We start from the raw sequence: 19,367 nt of genomic DNA on the forward strand, positions 1-19,367 counted from the left end.
TTTCCCCTACAAAAACCCTTACTCATGCTCCAGTAAGTGTTCTGATGCATGGATCCAAACTCTGCATCAGTTCCACTGGGACTCCATCTTCTCCTGACTAATCATGCTGCCTGTCTCCAGCGCTCAGGCCCTTGAGCTACCACCATAACCTTGGAACCCTGACCAGTTCAAGCTTCATGGATTGGTGAGATTCTAGCTCTCTCTCTCTCTGTTTTCTTTTCTACCCGAGGCAGGTATAGTTTTCTATATATGACTTTTGTAACCTTTAATAATGTAAACATTATGTTGCTTTAGGCTCTCCTTAGTTACCAATAGTTACTATTATTCAATAAATAACTTTTATGGTTAAGCTGGTTGCTTCTCTCTCTCTGAACATTACTGTGACGGGTTGAATCACAGAAATGCCCCAGGGAGTTGCCACCTGATGTGCCAAGACTACCTCTGCTCCTGTTTTCCCTGCCAGCTCAGGACTCCAGCACCCTGTCTTATTGAGCCAGACTCTCCCATCTGCTCCAACACGGACCCAAGGTCTGAATAACTTGCCCCAAAGCTGCAAGTTTACCTGAAAACAGCTCCCAGAAGTGTGCTTGTCTTTAGCACTCAGATGCCCAACTCCCAATGGGGACTAAACCCAGATAAATCCGTTTTACACTGCATAAAGCTTATGCAGGGCAAACCCAGAAATTGTTCGCTCTCTATAACACTGATAGAGAGATATGCACAGTTGTTTGCTCCCCCAGGTATTAATACATACTCTGAGTAAATGACTAAATAAAAAGTGATTTTATTAAATACAGAAAATAGGATTTAAGTGGTTCCAAGTAGCAACAGAGAGAACAAAGTAAGTCACCAAGCAAAATAAAATAAAATGCGCAAATCTATGTCTAATCAAACTAAATACAGATAATCTCACCCTCAGAGATGCTTCAGTCTCAGACTGGACACCTTCCAGGCCTGGGCACAATTCTTTCCCCTGGTACAGCTCTTGTTGCAGCTCAGGTGATAGCTAGGGGATTCTTCATGATGGCTCCTCTCCCCCTTGTGTTCTCTTCCACCCCTTTATATATCTTTTGCATAAGGCGGGAACCCTTTGTCCCTCTGGGTTTCCACCCCCCCTCACTGGAAAAGCACCAGGTTAAAGATGGATTCCAGTTCAGGTGACATGATCACGTCACTGCAAGACTTCATTACTCACTTGCCAGCACACACATATACAGGAAGACTAACAGGTAAACACAACTATCTGCAGACAATGGTCCTGGTTAATGGGAGTCATCAAGATTCCAAACCATCATTAATGGCCCACACTTTACATAATGACAATAGGCCCTCAGAGTTATACTTCATATTTCTAGTTTTAGATACAAGAGTGGTACATTTATACAAATAGCATGATCACTCAGTAGATTATAAACTTTGTAATGATACCTTACAAGAGACCTTTTGCATGAAGCATATTCCAGTTACATTATATTCACGTATATTTTTATAAAACCCTATAGACTGCACGTCACAATTACTCTTTTTTTTAGCTTCCCCATTTACTCTGCAGCAATGCTTCTTTTACCTAAGCTAAAGATCCCTGTAGCGCCCAAAAATACTGTGGGGTTTGCTCATCAAGTGGGTTACCACCAGTACAATTGTAACATGCAAGCGGGGAGAAGGACATGCTGAACCTATGGCATATAAAGGTTGCAGCTTGAAAGTGCTGCTTGACCCAGCCCACTGAGTCCAGGGGCATAAAAAGGGTCAGCTTGAAAGTGCTGATTGACCCGGTTCGCTCAGACTTGGTGGGTGTCTGGTTCTGGAGGAACCCAGCCCAGGGGAACCTAGGTCCTGCAGGATAGCTCCATTGGGAAGGGACTTGCAGAGGGAGAAGTAGAGCTCCATATGAAAACACAAGTGACACAAACAGTACATTAATAGAATTACAGAACACAGCCTCCCCCCCCCCCCCCCCCCCCAGAAGAGTAACCCTAATAAATTAGCATGCCCCAAAGTAAGGGCAAATCTGGTAAGTGTTTAAGTTTGGCTTCCATCTCACATCACAATTTTATTTCTATATCCTTGTTAGCCACCCTGCTGCTGCCCTAAAACTCATTACCTTTATTAAAAACTGAGGCAAAGTATTAATTTAGGTGTTGGGCCATGCCTAGATTATCTTTAATCTCCACCCCATCCTCAGGTTTAGTAGTCCCACTTTTCCTTGTTTTCTTTATTTATATGGCTCAATAACCTTTCAGTATTGGTTTTAATTTCCTTTGCAAGGTCCAGCTCTGGTTAGATTATGGCAGTTCTGACTTCTTCCCTACACTTTCTGACCTCCCAAGAGGTAGCTTGCCTTGCTGATCCATCCCTTGTAGGTTCTCTGCTTTCTTTTAATCAACTGTTTGAGATGCTTGTTCATTCAGTTTCACCTGCAACCTTTCCTTATGATTTTCTCCTTGCTTAGGATCCAGGCTCCAGCTATGTAGGAGCAATTGAGTGAAATCTGATGGCCTGTCTGATCTGTATAACACTAGATGATCTAATAGTCCCTCTGGCCTTAACATCTGAGTTATGTGCCTCAGTTTTTGCATATTTAGACACCTTGTATTTGGTTGTCGGGGCAAGGACCCACATTTTATTGTGTGGGAAATGGTTGTCCTCCACATCTGAAAATCAGACACAAAGTCTCAAGTTGGGCTCCTAAGAACTGAGGCTCACAGAATCAGTCATCACTTGAAAATTTGGTTGTAAACCTCTAGGAACTAGAATTCTTCCTACTAGCACCCCAACCTTTGCATAAATGTAACAGTCCACCACTACATTCAATTCTTCCGTTGAGCATTTTCCATTCCAAGGGTATTTTTTCACATAAGTAAAAAAAACCTCAACAGTATATTTCTCTTTCCTGCTGGAGAGGGGCAGCAAACAGTTATGTGCTGGTTCACAAAAGAACAAACCAGTTCCCGACAAACCTCAGAGTTTTTGGTCTGATACTGGGAGTAAGAGGAAACTTACTCAATGTTTCCACAGGAATAGCCTGGTTTGGGGAAACATGGCTGTAGAGATAAAATTCCAGCTTTTCTAAACATACAGCAGTAAAAGAAGCCTATTCACAAAGTACATTGAACAATCATTTACCAGTTCTGAAGCTGAAAGTATCAATCTAAAAATAAGCCAACAACTGTTCCACTATTTCTTTCAGATTTTGTAGTTAATAGAATTAACCCTTACTTTAAATACAGTACCTGCATTCAACCTTCCCACATACATCAGCAAAAACAACACAATATCAGTATAGACTAAGCAGTGTCCTTTTATGACCAAGAGAGATACCCTTCTTTGTAAAATACTTGCCTGGGTGTAGCACGGATTTTTACTAGTGCTAAAGGGGGAAAATGCAGCCTTTCCTTTAAGGTGACTAGAAGGGTATCATTACCCCCATTTGTTAAAAGACAGGGAACCTGAGGCAGAGGTAGGTTAAGTCACTAGCTCAAGGTCACAGCAACTAGTGGTAGATCTGGGACTAAAACTCAACTGCCAGACTCATCTCCTATTAGTGGAACTTGCTTCCTCCCAGAGGAGCTACATTTTTACCCATCATGAGAGTCTCGACACTTCTTTATTTAAACATAGCAGAAACATTCTCACGGTACACTGGTGCATATCCGTCTGAACACTGTTTCTGCCAGACAATGACTCAACAAGTGACATGATTCCAGCCCAGGATTCTGAATGCAAGGACAAATACTACCCCCATGTCTGTGCAGGGTCTCCCAGTAGCAGAAACTGCTTAGTGGAGCAACAGGAGGGTTGGGAATCTGCAAGCGTTCATTGCATGACAGCATTTGGAGAGTAGGGCATCATAGATCAAGGAGATCCACTGACCCACCTCAACAGTGAGAGATCACATCTACTCCAGTCATTGGCATGGTATCCATAGAGGCTTACAAACTGGGATGATGCATGTGGGATTCTTCCCTACTACCTCTGCTTACATCTCCCCAGCACCAAGCCTGGCTAATAAGCCAGTTTTGCCAAGCACTCCCAAGTTTACCTCAGCAAGTGCTTAACTAAGCAGATTTACTAGTTAGAAAGAAAACTTCTATTTCCATAAACTATTCTTAGCTGTGCTTTAACTGGGTCTGTTTGAAATTTTTTCATCAAAACTGTTTAAATGGATGTTTTGTTTTTTCCCTGACCAAAAAATGTCCTGGGAGTTGAAAGTTTTTGGGCTAATTTTCCACGGAAAGCAAAAACATTGATTCAGAAGTATTGCCATAGTGCCTCATGCTTCCTGTTCTATGGGACAGGCTCCCCATTGGACTTCACAATACACCTCCTCCCCACATCAAAAGGGGAAACTGATGCATCATGGGAGAAATAGTCCAGGGAGCCCATCATATAGAAGGGAATGGGAGCATGAAGCTCCCATATTACAGACTCCTTGAAGCATCATTTTAGAACTGAAAAAGTCTGGATTTAGTTTTGCCAAAACCTTGAAATTTTCCACAAGAAAAAACTAGTTTTCCAACCAGCTCCACTCTTAACTCAAACCCAAGCAGATCCAATACTATTTGTATGCTAAAAATCTGCTTTTAGAGTATCTTTACAAATATCTTGTAAGCCTCTAGCTAAGTAAAACAGATATAACAAATGCTAGAGTAGTGCACAGAAGTACTGATGGAATTAAGAAACTTGAGCACCTTTATCCTGGTCAATTGTAAGACATTTCTTATTACAAGAAAAAGAAGTTAGTGGCAAACAGGGCACTACAGATGTTGAAACACAGTTACACGCATGTCATTTACAAACAATTCATTTAGAAAATCAACACTATTCTCAAAAAGAAAAAGTATTAAAAAAAACACAGGTTTCTTTAGATGAACATTTTTATTGACATCCTTAACAGAGTAACAAAAGTTTATGATCTTGGTCTCTCCTTCTTGCCTTTGTACAAGGCTAAGAGGGAAACATTGGCTACTTTGACAACCTTGAAGCGAACTCCAGGAATATCACCAACAGCGTGACCTTTCCGACCAAAGCCAGCAACCAGAACTTCATCGTTTTCCTAGAATTAAAAACAGGAAACACTGCAGTTGCACAGCAATCAACATCAGATTCATGCTATGTCTGAAACACAATGTATCTTTTGGCTACTGTGAGAAATCAGAGCATCCCAAATTTGACCCAATAGCTTTAAGCATATCACAACCCCTCCCAGGAAAGGCCAGACAAAACAAAAAACTGTGGTGGTCAGATATAAAGACTTGGAACTTTAGTCCCTTCAATGTTTTGGTAAGAACAAATATTAGCTAGGACACTCCTTTACTTTGTAACAGCACAGCTGAGGCATGATGTGGCAGATGGAAGGTGAAAGAGCACTTCTAATGTCTGTCTTCTGCCCATCATCCCATCAAAGTGCAATGGGCATGGCCCCTGCTCGTGCCATCCCCCAGTTCAGCCAAATACACACTTGAGAGAAGTTTTTGCTGATAAATTATTCACCTCAATGAAATTCAAGCAACCATCATTAGGAACAAAGGCTGTTATTTTCTTGCCGTTCTTGATCAGCTGGACTCTGACACATTTCCTGATGGCTGAATTAGGCTGCTTAGCCTCTACACCACTGAAATGGAAACACATGAAAAGGCATCACTGACATTCTGCTTGACTATTTTAGCACATCTCTATTAGAACATCAAGAACCGCTACATTAAACACGCTGGATCACTTTGTACAACTCCATTCTATGGAGAATGTAAATAGTATCTGTTTTTCATGAAGTAGTATAAAACCCAACATTTAATGGACAATTACTGAAACACAGCTTGTCTAGTATCTTGGTCCAAGAAAGAATAATGCCCCAAATGGTCCCTTCGCTTCCTAAATATTTGAGCCAATACTAGGAGGGGTGGGGGAGTGGAGAGGGAAGCGTTCCATGGGGACAAATGCTAACTTAATGACGCTGCAAATTAGAAACAGTACAATGGCACCCTGGAGACTTGAGCAACCACCAGGATAGTCTAGCCTCCTAAATAAGAGGCTTAAAAATGCCAACAGGAACCCAGGCGTGAGGTCTTTATGTTCTGATTTTTATTTGGGAAGAGAGAAGGGGACCTCAGAGACGGGTGGTAACTGCAGACAAAATACAGATTGAAACAAAAAATCAAGTCCAGGTATTAGTTGCTGTATAAAGTATGGTGACCATTTCAATTTAAACCAGAATTATAGACATCGAGTGGCATGATGGCAAACATTTTTCACTCCTGATAACAAACAAGAAATAGCTCTGGTGCTGTCAATTTAATGCATAATAGCCATCTGTCCAAAAAACACCACATAAATCAGTAGATTGACAGGCTTCATTCAGAAAATGCCCAGCACTAAGTTAGTAGAAACATCACACAGTGGATTTTTCCACAGGACCCGATTTTCAAAAATTCAGAATTTCTATTGTTCTAACAGTTTTCAATGGGATCTGAGAGGACTCAGCACTTTTGAAAATGAGGCCCACTCCTTTTTTCAGCAGTACATCTCCTTAACCTTCAAATTTAAGAAGCCTTCCACTCTGAAGATAAATAACGTTATTAAATGACTTCCAAAATAAAACAGTATGTTGCAGAAATCAAGCACAAAGACCTCTGAATGCCAACAGAACCTAACTAAAAATGTATCTAACAATTGTACATAATGCCAAAGGCAATATAGTCCTCCAGATTCAAGCACTAATGCCTGTTATATATAACGTGTGATAAATAACTCTCAGCGTTGGACAGTTACAATGAAGTTAAACAGCATTTACTTTAGCGCTCGGTGGAGTTGCCACAAGCAACTACTCACAGTAGCTGGAGTGTATTTCTCCAGCTAACCTCCACGAGCATCTCAGTTGCACTTACACTTTTTCCAGGACAATTCCCTTCGCATGGGAAGCTCCTCCAAAGGGGTTGGCTTTCAGGGCAGTACCCAAGTGAGCCTTCTTGTATTGCTTGTCGTGCCATTTCTGATCCCGACGGTGGCTGCGAAGCTTTCTAGCAGTACGAAGCCCACGGCACTTACCTAAGTAACAAAATTTTGCAGGATACAGGAAAATAATCAGCGCCACACATTACAAACACGAGACAACAGCGCCCCACTAAACCTGAGGCGGAATCTAAACGACTGGGTCAACCTGGGACCTAGAGGCAGATTGCTCAGATCTCAGGAACGCACGTAGCTGTTACCCCACTAACACCCACGAGCGCCCCGATCCACCCCCTCCCCGCAGCGCTACGATCCTGGGAGTGGGGGAGGCGGGCCAGGCCGGGCCGGGCTCGGAACGCCGCGTGTTACGGGGAATTCGTTTCCTTTAGCGGTTCGGAAAACGGCGCCGCCGACCCCAGCCGGGGGCGGGACCCTCTGCCCCGGGCGAGCGCTGCTGATCCCGGCCAGGGGCGGGTGGGGGCTGCCTACGGGCCCCAGCCCCTGGGGACACGCTGTGCCTGGCCGGCCCCGTGCTCGGGGGACCCGACCTCACCCCGGCCGCTCACCCATCGCGCTGCTGCTGCTGGCCCGAGCCGCAAAGAGAGAGATCCAGCATGCACCGCGGCTCCTACACGTCGCTGCGAGGACCCCGCGCGAGGCGGCCTGGCTGCGCCTGATCGGAAACGCATCTCCGGTGCAGAGAAGAGGGAACGTAAACGGCACAGCCGGAAATGGGAGCCTTTATCAGGGAAACTACAACTCCCAGAATGCATCGCCCAGCCCCCTCGGGGCGCCAAGCCTGTCCAGCTCTTTCCCTCCCGGGTGACATGCGGTGGCCCTTGGCTGTGTGCCCTGCTCCCGGTGCCGCAGCTTCCCAACCCCCCAGGTGGCTGCCCCATGTGGGCTGTGCGCCCTGGCGCTGCTGGGCAGGCGCAATATGGGCAAGGGGCCTGCTCCATTTCTGCAGGTAAATGTGTGTCCTTGCACCCTCCCTCCCCAGGCCTGGTGCCTGCCCCTGGCTCTGCACTCATTGGCATCAGCGGGAGGTGGCGTGCGTGGTTTGATCTCACATTGCAGCATTGCCAACCCCAAGCGTTCAGAAAACAGAAGCCAAGGGCCCCCAAAATCATGAGGTTGGATTATAAAGCACAAGGTCTCACCACATAACACCATTGATGTGTTTGTGCCTTTAGGGGTCATGTTTTCTCCACAATCACAAGGGAAAGAAAATTACTTTTTTTTAGGTGAAGCTGAGATTCTCATGAGTCCAGGAGATGACTATCAGAAAAATACCAATATTATGAAACCTACAATAACATCACAAGAGTTGGTGATACTGGGATAGCTCAGTGGTTTGAGCATGGGCCTGCTAAACCCAGGGTTGTGAGTTCAATCCTTGAGGGGGCCACTTGGGGATCTGGGGCAAAATCAGTACTTGGTCCTGCTAGTGAAGGCAGGGGGCTAGACTTGATGACCTTTCAAGGTCCCTTCCAGTTCTAGATGGGATATCTCCATTATTAATTAATTAAAAAAAAAAAACATGAAGGATGGTTAAAGAAAAACAGCCCAAGCCATCTATCTGTTATAGCTGAGGGAACTAATTTTGCCCTGCATATTTTATTCACTCAGCTTCTCCTCTTTGCTTCTTTAAACTAGTCAATGAGTTCATATTTGCTCTGCAACTATATATATTCTAGGCCATGTTCAGAGTGAGGTGAGTTGCAGTGAGCCAGGCTCGTTGCCTGCAGCCGACACCTTCCTGTCACTGTAACGCAGCTGAAAGACCCCCATGAACCCCGTGCTTGGAGCAGACAGCAGGGCTGCAGCCACCCCCGCTGGGCTCTTACAGTTGGAGACTGAGGCAGTCAGGATTGCAGCAACTACAAACCTTCCGCATCCTGCCTCAGGACCCCTCACTTTAGTCCTGTAGCTTCGCCTTGAAGGACAATGGGCATCCTCACCCCGCGCATACAATGATCACAATGGTACAAAGCTCCACGCTGTTACATAAGCTGGATGGAGGAAGGATGTTGGAGCAGCTGTTACACCCCAGATACCACCAAGGAAGCTAAAGCAAAAAGTATTAAATTATTTCATCTTAAACAAGCCAGCAACCCTGTAAAGATATCCTGACCCATTATTCATTTGCCATCTCTAGATTCTTCAGCTTCTTTTTTGTGAGAGTGTAAAGTTCATGGGGAAGGACAGCAGGTGAATGTATTAATTTAACAAGATTTGTGGAAGTGTCTCAACTTAAATCTGGCCCCCATCGATGGAAGTGCCTCTCTACTCTGATTTAGTAACACCAAGCAGAGCAGTCATGGTTAATGTAATTGGATTGACACAGGGTCAGTGGAGATATTACATTGCTTATATTGACTGTTACTAGCTTTCAAGAGCTGTCCCACAATGCTCCAATACAATTGATGCAAGTGGTCCTGGTAATTGATGCGCACCACTAACACAAGGAACCACCTGTGCGCACACTAGCACTTTTATAACTGCAGGGGCTATATACACAGGTAAGTTAGGTCAACATAATTTTGTAGTGTAGACATGGCTTTAGAAAAGATACTAGATCGAATCGCACGTTAAATTGGGAACATCCACTTTTCTGCATTTATACAGGGGAATTTTTAATTTAGAGTAAATAAAGCCCATTTTTTTTTAAAAACAGTAATGTTTTCAGGCACTAGCACAATATTTTAAGTGTTTCAAAAAGCAACAGTACACTCAAAAAATGTTTATCAGAACATGTGCCCCAATATTTCATTGCATGGAGGACTTGAAAAACCACACCATTTATCAAACTGAAGTTTATTAGTAGCCTAGATGGCATGACAGGAATTTATGATCGTGGTCTCTCTTTCTTGCCTTTGTACAAGGCTAAGAGAGAAACATTGGCTACTTTGACAACCTTGAAGCGGACACCAGGAATGTCACCAACAGCGTGACCTTTCCGACCAAAGCCAGCAACTAGAACTTCATCATTTTCCTACAATGAAAGAAAGGAAGATTGTTACTAAGTTCAATTAAACAATTTTCAGTCAAATGAGAACCCAAATAAATAAAAAAGTTTAAGAATATTTAGAAAAACAAATTGCATTGGTTGAACAAACCCTTTACATGTAAATGTACTGTAAATGCTCATGTTTTGATTAAGATACTTGACATTTAAAAATATTACTAAGCATAAAGTAATAATAATTTCCTTCAGATGACCACAGGCCCCTGCACAGACAGGGCTGATAATGTAACTTTGAGCTGTATTACATGGAGCCAATTTACAACCAAAAGTTTTAGGGATTCATTGTTCACCTCAATGAAGTTCAAGCAACCGTCATTAGGAACAAAGGCTGTTATTTTCTTGCCGTTCTTGATCAGCTGAACTCTGACACATTTCCTGATGGCAGAATTGGGCTGTTTAGCCTCTACACCACTGAAATAAAAAAAAAAAAGTAATTGCTGTAACTGAAAGTAGCCATCTGCTGGCATCAACTGTATAATGTACATAGTAAACACTAAATTAAAAAACAAATTTCTAAACTTCCTTAGAGCATTTGAAATTGGAGTAGAGGGGACAAAAGAAGCAGTTTCTTTAATAAATGCAACAGAGCTGTAACAAAGAATTGGCTCTTCAAATTGATACCCGCAGCTCTTTACAATGTACAAGCTCTTCTCCTCAGAAACAGCTGCAGAATCCTTCCACCTCTTTTCCCTCTGTGTCCATATTTTTATACACCCAACTCCAATTCAGCTTCCACATTCAGGAATAATCATAAAGGAAACTGCCACTTATAATTTTTAAAGTGTTTTGTTTGGTAAAATAAGTAAACATTTTTTTAACCAAAATTGTTAATTTCTGGTTTAATACATCTCATGAAACCAAACGTCCCTCTTCAAAGTAAAAAAACAAAACAAAATACTGCACCATTAACTGGCAGCATGGCCAAAGAGTCTAAAGAGCTGCATTAAGCCTCCCAATTCTTGGACAAATTGGACAGTCTAGAGGAGAGCAACAAAAATTATACAGATTTAGAAAACCTGACCTATGAGGAAAAGTGAAAAAAAATGGGAATCTTTAATATTGAGAAAAGAGATGCAGGAGGAACTGGTAACAGTCTTCAAATATAAAGAGTGATCAATTGCTCTCTGTGTCCACTGAAGGTGGGACTAGAAATAGTGGGCTTAATCTACAACGAGAGATTTAGATTAACTATTAGGATAAAAACTAACTATAAGGATAATTAAGCACAGGAATAGACTTCCAGGACAGGTTGTGGCATTTCTATCATTGGAAGTGTTAAGAACGGATTAGATAAACACCTGTCAGGGATGGTGTTGGTATATTTGGTCTTGCCTCAGCACAGAGGGCTGGACTAGATTATTGCTCCAGATCCCTTTCCAACCTTATATTTCTATGTTCCTATTAAAATGGCAGTCACAACCAAGATATACAACTTTTGAATGGACTCAAACTGATGTTATCTTTGAAATTCACTCATCACTAAACATTTCCTTTAATAGCATTTTTTTCCTCCTACTAGTCTAAGAAGTTTATATTTTCTTTCTGGAGAGCAGATGCCCATGTTGGAGAAATGACACCCCCTTTTTGAAGGGTCATATACAAAGCATAGCTACTCCCCAGACCAAGAAGATATATTGATTCATATTCTTCGGGAGAAGTAGATTAGAAAAAAAAGGGAGCAACAACTGCAGGCATAGTTCATTTTTGTTAAGCATAAGGGAGAACTATGTTAAAACACAGGATTTACAAACAAACAATCTTCTAAATCCCAAATATAGCTGTCTAAGAACCACTGGTCTTTCAAGTGTTATGTACAATAATGTTGGGATGGTACTGTCTGTAAAGTAGATAGATATTTGATGACTCGGACCTAACTATTAAGTTCAACTACAAAAATGAAGAGAAAGCCTGAAACTCTGCCCTGAATGACTTCAAAAAAGGCAATGAATGGTGCAGAAATCAAGGTTACTTTTTTTTTTTTTTTTTTAAATCTATAAGAGTTGCACCCAAATTAACAAAGTCTGTAAATATATTATGATCATATGTTATTAGGTAGAGTAAAACAACCCTACCAGACACTAAGCACGATAAACAGTACAAGTTCACAGCTTGTCTCATCAGTATACACTTGAATTTCACATACACTTTTTCCAGGACAATTCCCTTCGCATGGGAAGCTCCTCCAAAGGGGTTGGCTTTCAGGGCAGTACCCAAGTGAGCCTTCTTGTATTGCTTGTCGTGCCATTTCTGATCCCGACGGTGGCTGCGAAGCTTTCTAGCAGTACGAAGCCCACGGCACTTACCTAAATATCAGAATTTTGCAGGATACAGGGAAATAATCAGCGCCACACATTACAAACACGAGTCAACAGCGCCCAACTAAACCTGAGGTGGAATCTAAACGACTGGGTCAACCTGGGACCCAGAGGCAGATTGCTCAGATCTCAGGAATGCACGTAGCTGTTACCCCACTAAAACAACAAGGAGTCTGCTGGCACCTTAAAGTCTAACAGATTTATTTGGGCATAAGCTTTCGTGGGTAAAAACCTCACTTCTTCAGATGCATAGAGAAGAAGTGAGGTTTTTACCCACGAAAACTTATGCCCAAATAAATCTGTTAGACTTTAAGGTGCCAGCAGACTCCTTGTTGTTTTAGTGGGGTAACAGCTACGTGCATTCCTGAGATCTGAGCAATCTGCCTCTGGGTCCCAGGTTGACCCAGTCGTTTAGATTCCACCTCAGGTTTAGTTGGGCGCTGTTGACTCGTGTTTGTAATGTGTGGCGCTGATTATTTCCCTGTATCCTGCAAAATTCTGATATTTAGGTAAGTGCCGTGGGCTTCGTACTGCTAGAAAGCTTCGCAGCCACCGTCGGGATCAGAAATGGCACGACAAGCAATACAAGAAGGCTCACTTGGGTACTGCCCTGAAAGCCAACCCCTTTGGAGGAGCTTCCCATGCGAAGNGTCTCTATCTACAAAAACAACAAGGAGTCTGGTGGCACCTTAAAGACTAACAGATTTATTTGGGCATAAGTTTTCGTGGGTAAAAACCTCACTTCTTCTCTATGCATCTGAAGAAGTGAGGTTTTTACCCACGAAAGCTTATGCCCAAATAAATCTGTTAGTCTTTAAGGTGCCACCAGACTCCTTGTTGTTTTTGTAGATAGAGACTAACACGGCTACCCCCTGATACTTATTACCCCACTAACAGCCCCGAGCCCCGATGCCCCCCCGCAGCGCTGCGATGGGGGGGGACGGGACGGTCGGGCTCGGAACGCCGCGTGTTACGGGGGATTCGTTTCCTTTAGCGGTTCGGAAAACGGAGCCACCAACTGAGCGCGGCGGCGCCGCCGACCCCAGCCGGGGGCGGGACCCTCTGCCCCAGGCGGACGCTGCTGATCCCGGCCAGGGGCGGGTGGGGGCTGCCTACGGGCCCCAGCCCCTGGGGACACGCTGTGCCTGGGCCGGCCCCGTGCTCGGGGGACCCGACCTCACCCCGGCCCTGGCCCCGGCCGCTCACCCATCGCGCTGCTGCTGCTGGCCCGAGCCGCAGAGAGAGAGACCCAGCATGCACCGCGGCTCCTACACGTCGCTGCGAGGACCCCGCGCGAGGCGGCCTGGCCGCGCCTGATGAGAAACGCACCTCCGGCGCCGAGACAGTCGCAAAATCCATGACGGCGCCGTCCGCCCCGAGAAGGCGCACAGCCGGAAGTGGGAGCCGTTGTCAGGGAAACGACAACTCCCAGAATGCATGGCGCCGCACCCGCCAGGTGGTATGTTCGCCTGGCCCAGTTCTACTCTTCCCCTGCGGCATCCCCCAAGCGGCGGCCCTTGGCTGTGTGCCCTGCTGCTCCCAGTGCTAGGGCTGCCCCCGGCCTCTCTGCCCTTCCCCCTGGCGGAGCCGCAGTCTCCCAGTCCCCATACTTGGGAGATTTTCTTCTATAGGCGCCTATTACTCCCACCCCCGTCCTGATTTTCCACACTTGCTGTCTGGTCACCCTGTCCCCACCCCCCGAGGTGGCTGCCCCAGCTGGGCTGGACGCCCTAGCACTAGAGTTGCTGATTTTGATTGGACCTATTCCTGGAGATTTTGTCACTTGACATAAACTTTAATTAAAGATGAATCTTTAATTCCTGGAGACTCCAGGACAATCCTGGAGGTTTGGCAACCCCACATGGTGCTGCTGGCAGGGCCAGCTCCAGGCACCAGCTTAACAAGCAGGTGCTTGGGGCTGCCAAGGGAGAGGGGCGGCACCTGCAGCAATTTGGGGGCGGCAGGTCCCTCGCTCCCTCTAGGAGTGAAGGACCTGCCGCTGCCGATTGCGGCTTTTTTTTTTCCCAATTGCCACTGCCGATTGCGATCGCGGCTTTTTTTTTTTTGCTTGGGGTGGCAGAAATGCTGGAGCCAGCCCTGGCTGCTGGGCAGGTGCGATACAGGCAAGGGACCTGCTCCATTTCTGCGGTTGAATGTGTGTCCTCACACCCTCCCTCCCAAGGCCTGGTGCCTGCCATGGGCTCTGTTCTGTGCCCATTGGCGTCAGCGGGAGGCGGTGTGTGTGCAGGGTTTCATAGAATCATAGAACTGGAAGGGACCTTGAGAGGTCATCTAGTCCAGTCCCTTGCACTCATGGCAGGACTAAGTATTATCTAGACCAAGTGTTCTCAAACTTCATTGCACCAGGACTGTTTTCTCACAACAAAAATTACTACACGACCCCAGGAGGGGGACTGAAGCCTGGGCCCACTCCAGCCCCACCGCCCCGGGCTGGGGGGCTAAAGCCAAAGCTCAAGGGCTTCAGCCCTGGGCAGGGGGTCAGTAATCTGAGCCCCGCCGGCCATCCAGGGCTGAAGCCCTCAGGCTTCGGTTTTGGCCTCAAGCGGTGGGGTTCGGGCTTTGGCCCAAGGCCCCAGCAAGTCCAACACCAGCCCTGGTGACCCCATTAAAACGGGTTTGCAACCCACTTCGGGGTCCCGACCCACAGTTTGAGAACCGCTGTTCTAGACCATACCTGGCAGGTGTTTGTTTGACTTGCTCTTAAAAATCGCCAATTATGGAGATTCCACAGCCTCCCTAGGCAATTTATTCCAGTGCTTAACCACCTTGACAGTTAGGAAGTTTTTCCTAACGTCCGGCCTAAACCTCCCTTACTGCAATTTAAGCCCATTGCTTCTTGTTCTGTCGTCAGAGGTTAAGAACAACATTTTTTCTCCTTCCTCCTTGTAACAAACTTTATGTACTTAAAAACTGTTATCATGTCTCCTGTCAGTCTTCTCTTTTCCATACTAAACAAACCCAATTTTTTCATTTTTGCCTCATAAGTCATGTTTTCTAGACCTTTAATCATTTGTGTTGCTCTTCTCTGGACCTTCTCCAATTTGTCCACATCTTTCCTGAAATGTGGCACCCAGAACTGGACACAGTACTCCAGTTGAGGCCTAATCAGCGTGGAGTAGAGCGAAAGAATTACTTCTTGTGTCTTGCTTACAACACGCCTGCTAATACATGCCAGAATGATGTTCGCTTTTTTTGCAACAGCATTATACTGTTGACTCATATTTTGCTTGTATCCACTGTGACCCCCAGGTCCCTTTCTGCAGTACTCCTTTCTAGGCAGTCATTTCCCATTTTGTATGTGTGCGACTGATTGTTCCTTCCTAAGTGGAGTACTTTGCATTTGTCCTTGAATCTCATCCTATTTACTTCAGACCGTTTCTCCAGTTTGTCCAGATCATTTTGAATTATAATCCTATCCTCCAAAGCACTTGCAACCCCTCCCAGCTTGGTATCATCCGCAAACTTTATAAGTGTACTCTCTATGCCATTATCTAAATCAGTGGTTCTCAAACTTTTGTACTGGTGACCACATTCACATAGCAAGCCTTTGAGTGCGACCCCCCCCCCTTATTAATTAAAAACACTTTTAAAATATATTTAACACTGTTATAAATGCTGGAGGCAAATTGGGGCTTGGGGTGGAGACTGACAGTTCGTGACCCGCATGTAATAACCTTGCGACCCCCAGTTTGAGAACCCCTGATCTAAATCATTGATGAAGATATTAAACGGAAACAGAACCAGACCCAGAACTGATCTCTGTGGGACCCCACTCGTTATGCCCTTCCAGCATGACTGTGAACCACTGATAACTACTCTCTGGAAACGGTTTTCCAACCGGTTATGCACCCACCTTATAGTAGCTCCATCTAGGTTGCATTTCGTTAGTTTGTTTATGAGAAGGTCATGTGAGACAGTATCAAAAGCTTTACTAAAGTCAAGATATACCACATCTACCTCTTCCCCCATCCACAGGGCTTGTTACCCTGTCAAAGACAGCTATCAGGTTGGTTTGACACGATTTGTTCTTGACAAATCCATGCTGACTTACTAATCACCTTATTATGGTCTCACATTGCAGCATTGCCAGCCCCAAGCATTCAGAAAGCACGAGCCCAGGGCCCCCAAAATCACGAGGTTAACTTACGAAGCACACAGTTTCACCAGATAACAACAGTGAGTTGTCTATTCACCTTCTCATGTTTGTGCCTGTAGGGGTCACATTTTCCAGGTTTTCTCCACAACCACAAGGGAAAGAATGTTACCTTTTTTAGGGTTAGCTGAGATTCTCACATACTCACGAATCCAGGAGCTGAGTCTACCAGAAAAAACACTGATAAAGACTAACATTAACTATTGTAAGTAAAGACTTACAATAATCTCACAAAAGTTAGCGATACTGAGCCCATGAAGGATGGTTAAAGAAAAACAGCCCAAGCCATCTCTGTCTGTTATAGCTGAGGGAATTAATTTTGCCCTGCATATTTTATATTCTCCTCTCTTTGCTTCTTCAAACTGGTCAATGAGTTCTTATTTGCTCTGCAAGTAGACACATTCATCAAGTTAACGTCCCATGTTTGTCTATTCTCAGTGGATGACGCTAATTAACATTGCTGGATTGTTTTCTTTTTAACTTCAGTCTGGGGATCAGTTTTTTTTAAAAGGAGGCCAAGAAACCTAACTAGCCACTTGTACATGCAGTCATTCCACTTAGAGCAATCTTTTTGTCAGCCTCCTCACCATGAGCTTCATAAGAAGAGAGGAGTTCTCGTTGGCTTGCCATCTCTGTGGATCCTTGTCTCCCACATTAGATCTTTGTTGGGTTGAGTTGTCATTGAAAGGATGGGTTTATATTTCATTTGCTTCTTTTTAGGGATTGGACTTGGGCTGCAGACAAGCCCATGGTTTCACACTTGGTAATAATGGGCCATTTCTCTTCTCTGATGGTAGCTTGTGCCCATGGCGCGGGATGCTTCTCCTTTTCAAAGTATTGGTGGATAGGAAATAGAACCACAGATCTGGATTACCTCCACTTTTGTTTGTTTGAAGGAGCAGTGGGGTGCAAATTTGGGTGCCTACCTTTGCAGTTGTGGTTCCAGTTTGAAACATAGATTGCCTTTGGTTTATTTCTGATTCAGAAATCAGCTCCTTCAATTTATGCAAGCCTGACAGTCCCCGTCCTCCGGAGGCCTGGTAGGAAGGAACAGGGGCCAGTCTGTGTGGAGAATACTAAGGGTGGGCAGTGGTTATTGTGGGTGTTAGGGTGCTGGCAGAGGGAGGTCCATGGGTGGCTGAGTCTCTCCAAACAGTTCAAATGGCCCTGCCCATGCTCCTCCCTCAGGCCCTTTCCTGATTCCTAATGGCACTCTTCCCCTGTGGCCAGGCTGGGGCTAGCGGTGACTGGCCTGTGGCCAGGGACTCTGGGTGGCTCCAGGGCTGGCAGTGCTGGGGGCTGCACTGCCTGCCCAGTGCTTGGGGCTGTACCACCTGCCTGCCGAGGTCTAAGTGTGTGGGAAACAGGCTGCTGAGGGAATGAAGCTGATTTGTGGAGCGATGAATTGACACAGAGTCCCAGTTTATGGTGAGAGTGAGAGTTAGGCAGCATGTGGATAGAATGGTTGGTCAAAATGAGCCTTTCCCTAGAATTTGTATTAATTTTTGCTACTGTATGTTGGGACCAGGTTCTTACATGCTCTTATGTAGCATTTCTGGAGCCGGTTCATTATGTGTGGCAAAACCAGACTTCCTTGGCCCAAAACTTATTAATGGAATATAAATAAATTAAGAGCATGCACCTTTTACAGTAGTCTGTCATCAACTTTGGTTGTAACATCCTGTTTTATAAACTGTTCAGCTTCCAGTGACCTAGTCTCTGGTGTGCCATCTGAGCTGTGTGTCAGGTGATTAATCACTGCTAAAGTCTGCAGCCTCTACAGAGGCTAGACATTTGACGGTAATAGACTGATATGAATAGGGAGAATATGTTAAAGGCTGTTCTAATGAGGAAGGTGATCAATAGTTCTCCGTGTCTACTGAAGGCAGGACAAGAAATAATGGGCTTAAATCTGCAGTAAAGGAGATTTAGGTTAGATATTAGGAAAATTTTTCTAACTATAAGGGTAGTTAAGCTCTGGAATACGCTACTCAAGGGGGTAGTGGAATCCCCATCATGAAGGCTTTTAAGAATGGGCTGGACAAACACCTGTCAGGGATGGTTTGTTTCCAGTGGAGTTCATCCCTCTCTGGTATTGTTCATTCAGTCCTTCCGGAAATTACTTATTACTGAAGCTCATAAAAATACTTCTGAGAGCATTTTTTTTCTTTGTGTGGATTGTGCAATTTGCATTGAATGCCAGATATTATCGAAAAATTTCCCAGAGGAGGAGGGAATGCCCAATATTTGTTCTAGAAGGTATTAATCATGACCCATACTTCAGATTAGTACAGCACAGTATTAAAGGTATGTATCATCATACGTCTTAAGTGTATAGCCAGTGTAAAAGTCAGTACTGTATACTTTTCAGGAACAAAGTGAAGTTTATAATAAGCGAGGTGGAATTGCCTTTCTTCTTGCTTGTGGTTATGCAAAGGCATTTTTATCAAGCAAATGAATACGTAGCCCTCTCTTTACAATCACATACACCCTTGTAACACCGGGTTCATCATATGCTAAGGCGGCCATTTTCTGTGGGAGTCTGGCTAAAATGTTGGCAGCATATGACTCAGGAAATATAAGGACTAGAAATGTAATTTTTGGGAAAAAAAATCTTTTGGAAACTAAATGGGCTAGAAGAGAAGTTACTGGTTCAGTGAGTACTGACTTAGCCTTGGCTTACCTACTGTTGTGTAGGAATCATTCTTCCACCAAATCCTTCTCCAAAGTCTTGTCTTTATACAAAAGAACAAACTGCTGTAATAGGATGCCCATCTAGTGATTTCTATCATACTGGTTTTCAGTTTAGCATTTTTCTTTCACAGCTCCCTCTCCCAAGCCATATATTGAAGAGCAGTTAGAAAATAGCAGCCCATGTGTGAAATCTCCTCTGAAAGGTACA

At 44.6% G+C, this 19,367-nt stretch overlaps 3 protein-coding genes across 4 annotated transcripts in view; 1 reads left to right on the top strand and 2 right to left on the bottom strand.

Moving 5' to 3' along the window:
* Positions 1-4,859: 4,859 nt before the first annotated feature.
* Positions 4,860-7,655, bottom strand: LOC117878927 (40S ribosomal protein S23). The gene is made up of 4 exons (XM_034773669.1): positions 7,515-7,655; positions 6,885-7,044; positions 5,494-5,614; positions 4,860-5,056 (listed from the first exon to the last, which is right to left on the bottom strand). The coding sequence occupies exons 1-4, from the start codon at positions 7,516-7,518 to the stop codon at positions 4,910-4,912; spliced, it is 432 nt and encodes a 143-aa protein (XP_034629560.1). The 5' UTR covers positions 7,519-7,655; the 3' UTR covers positions 4,860-4,909.
* Positions 7,656-9,749: 2,094 nt separating this feature from the next.
* Positions 9,750-13,637, bottom strand: LOC117878928 (40S ribosomal protein S23). Its single transcript, XM_034773670.1, has 4 exons — positions 13,498-13,637; positions 12,120-12,279; positions 10,267-10,387; positions 9,750-9,943 (listed from the first exon to the last, which is right to left on the bottom strand). Exons 1-4 carry the CDS (start codon positions 13,499-13,501, stop codon positions 9,797-9,799), a joined length of 432 nt encoding a protein of 143 aa, XP_034629561.1. The 5' UTR covers positions 13,502-13,637; the 3' UTR covers positions 9,750-9,796.
* The window catches only part of ATP6AP1L (ATPase H+ transporting accessory protein 1 like), a 28,321-nt gene continuing 22,548 nt past the window's right edge, over positions 13,595-19,367 (top strand). Inside the window, exons 1-2 of one of the 2 annotated variants that reach the window (XM_034773668.1) lie at positions 13,603-13,750; positions 19,291-19,362. In XM_034773668.1, the coding sequence (XP_034629559.1) occupies positions 19,340-19,362 (23 nt within the window). In that variant the 5' untranslated portion in view covers positions 13,603-13,750; positions 19,291-19,339. Of the gene's footprint in view, positions 13,751-19,290; positions 19,363-19,367 lie in introns of both variants that reach the window. The other variant, XM_034773667.1, reaches the window with a different exon arrangement.

The sequence above is a fragment of the Trachemys scripta genome, chromosome 6, assembly GCF_013100865.1.
Source record: "Trachemys scripta elegans isolate TJP31775 chromosome 6, CAS_Tse_1.0, whole genome shotgun sequence".
In the NCBI taxonomy this organism is placed as follows: Eukaryota; Metazoa; Chordata; order Testudines; family Emydidae; genus Trachemys; species Trachemys scripta.

What these genes read in the sequence shown, in the direction of transcription:
- LOC117878927 (XM_034773669.1), bottom strand. An exon ending in GGAATTGTCCTGGAAAAAGT is followed by an intron (nt 5,615 to 6,884) that starts GTAAGTGCAACT and finishes TTTCCATTTCAG; the next exon opens with TGGTGTAGAGGCTAAGCAGC. An exon ending in GTTGCTTGAATTTCATTGAG is followed by an intron (nt 5,057 to 5,493) that starts GTGAATAATTTA and finishes TTTTAATTCTAG; the next exon opens with GAAAACGATGAAGTTCTGGT.
- LOC117878928 (XM_034773670.1), bottom strand. An exon ending in GGAATTGTCCTGGAAAAAGT is followed by an intron (nt 10,388 to 12,119) that starts GTATGTGAAATT and finishes TTTTTATTTCAG; the next exon opens with TGGTGTAGAGGCTAAACAGC. An exon ending in GTTGCTTGAACTTCATTGAG is followed by an intron (nt 9,944 to 10,266) that starts GTGAACAATGAA and finishes CTTTCATTGTAG; the next exon opens with GAAAATGATGAAGTTCTAGT.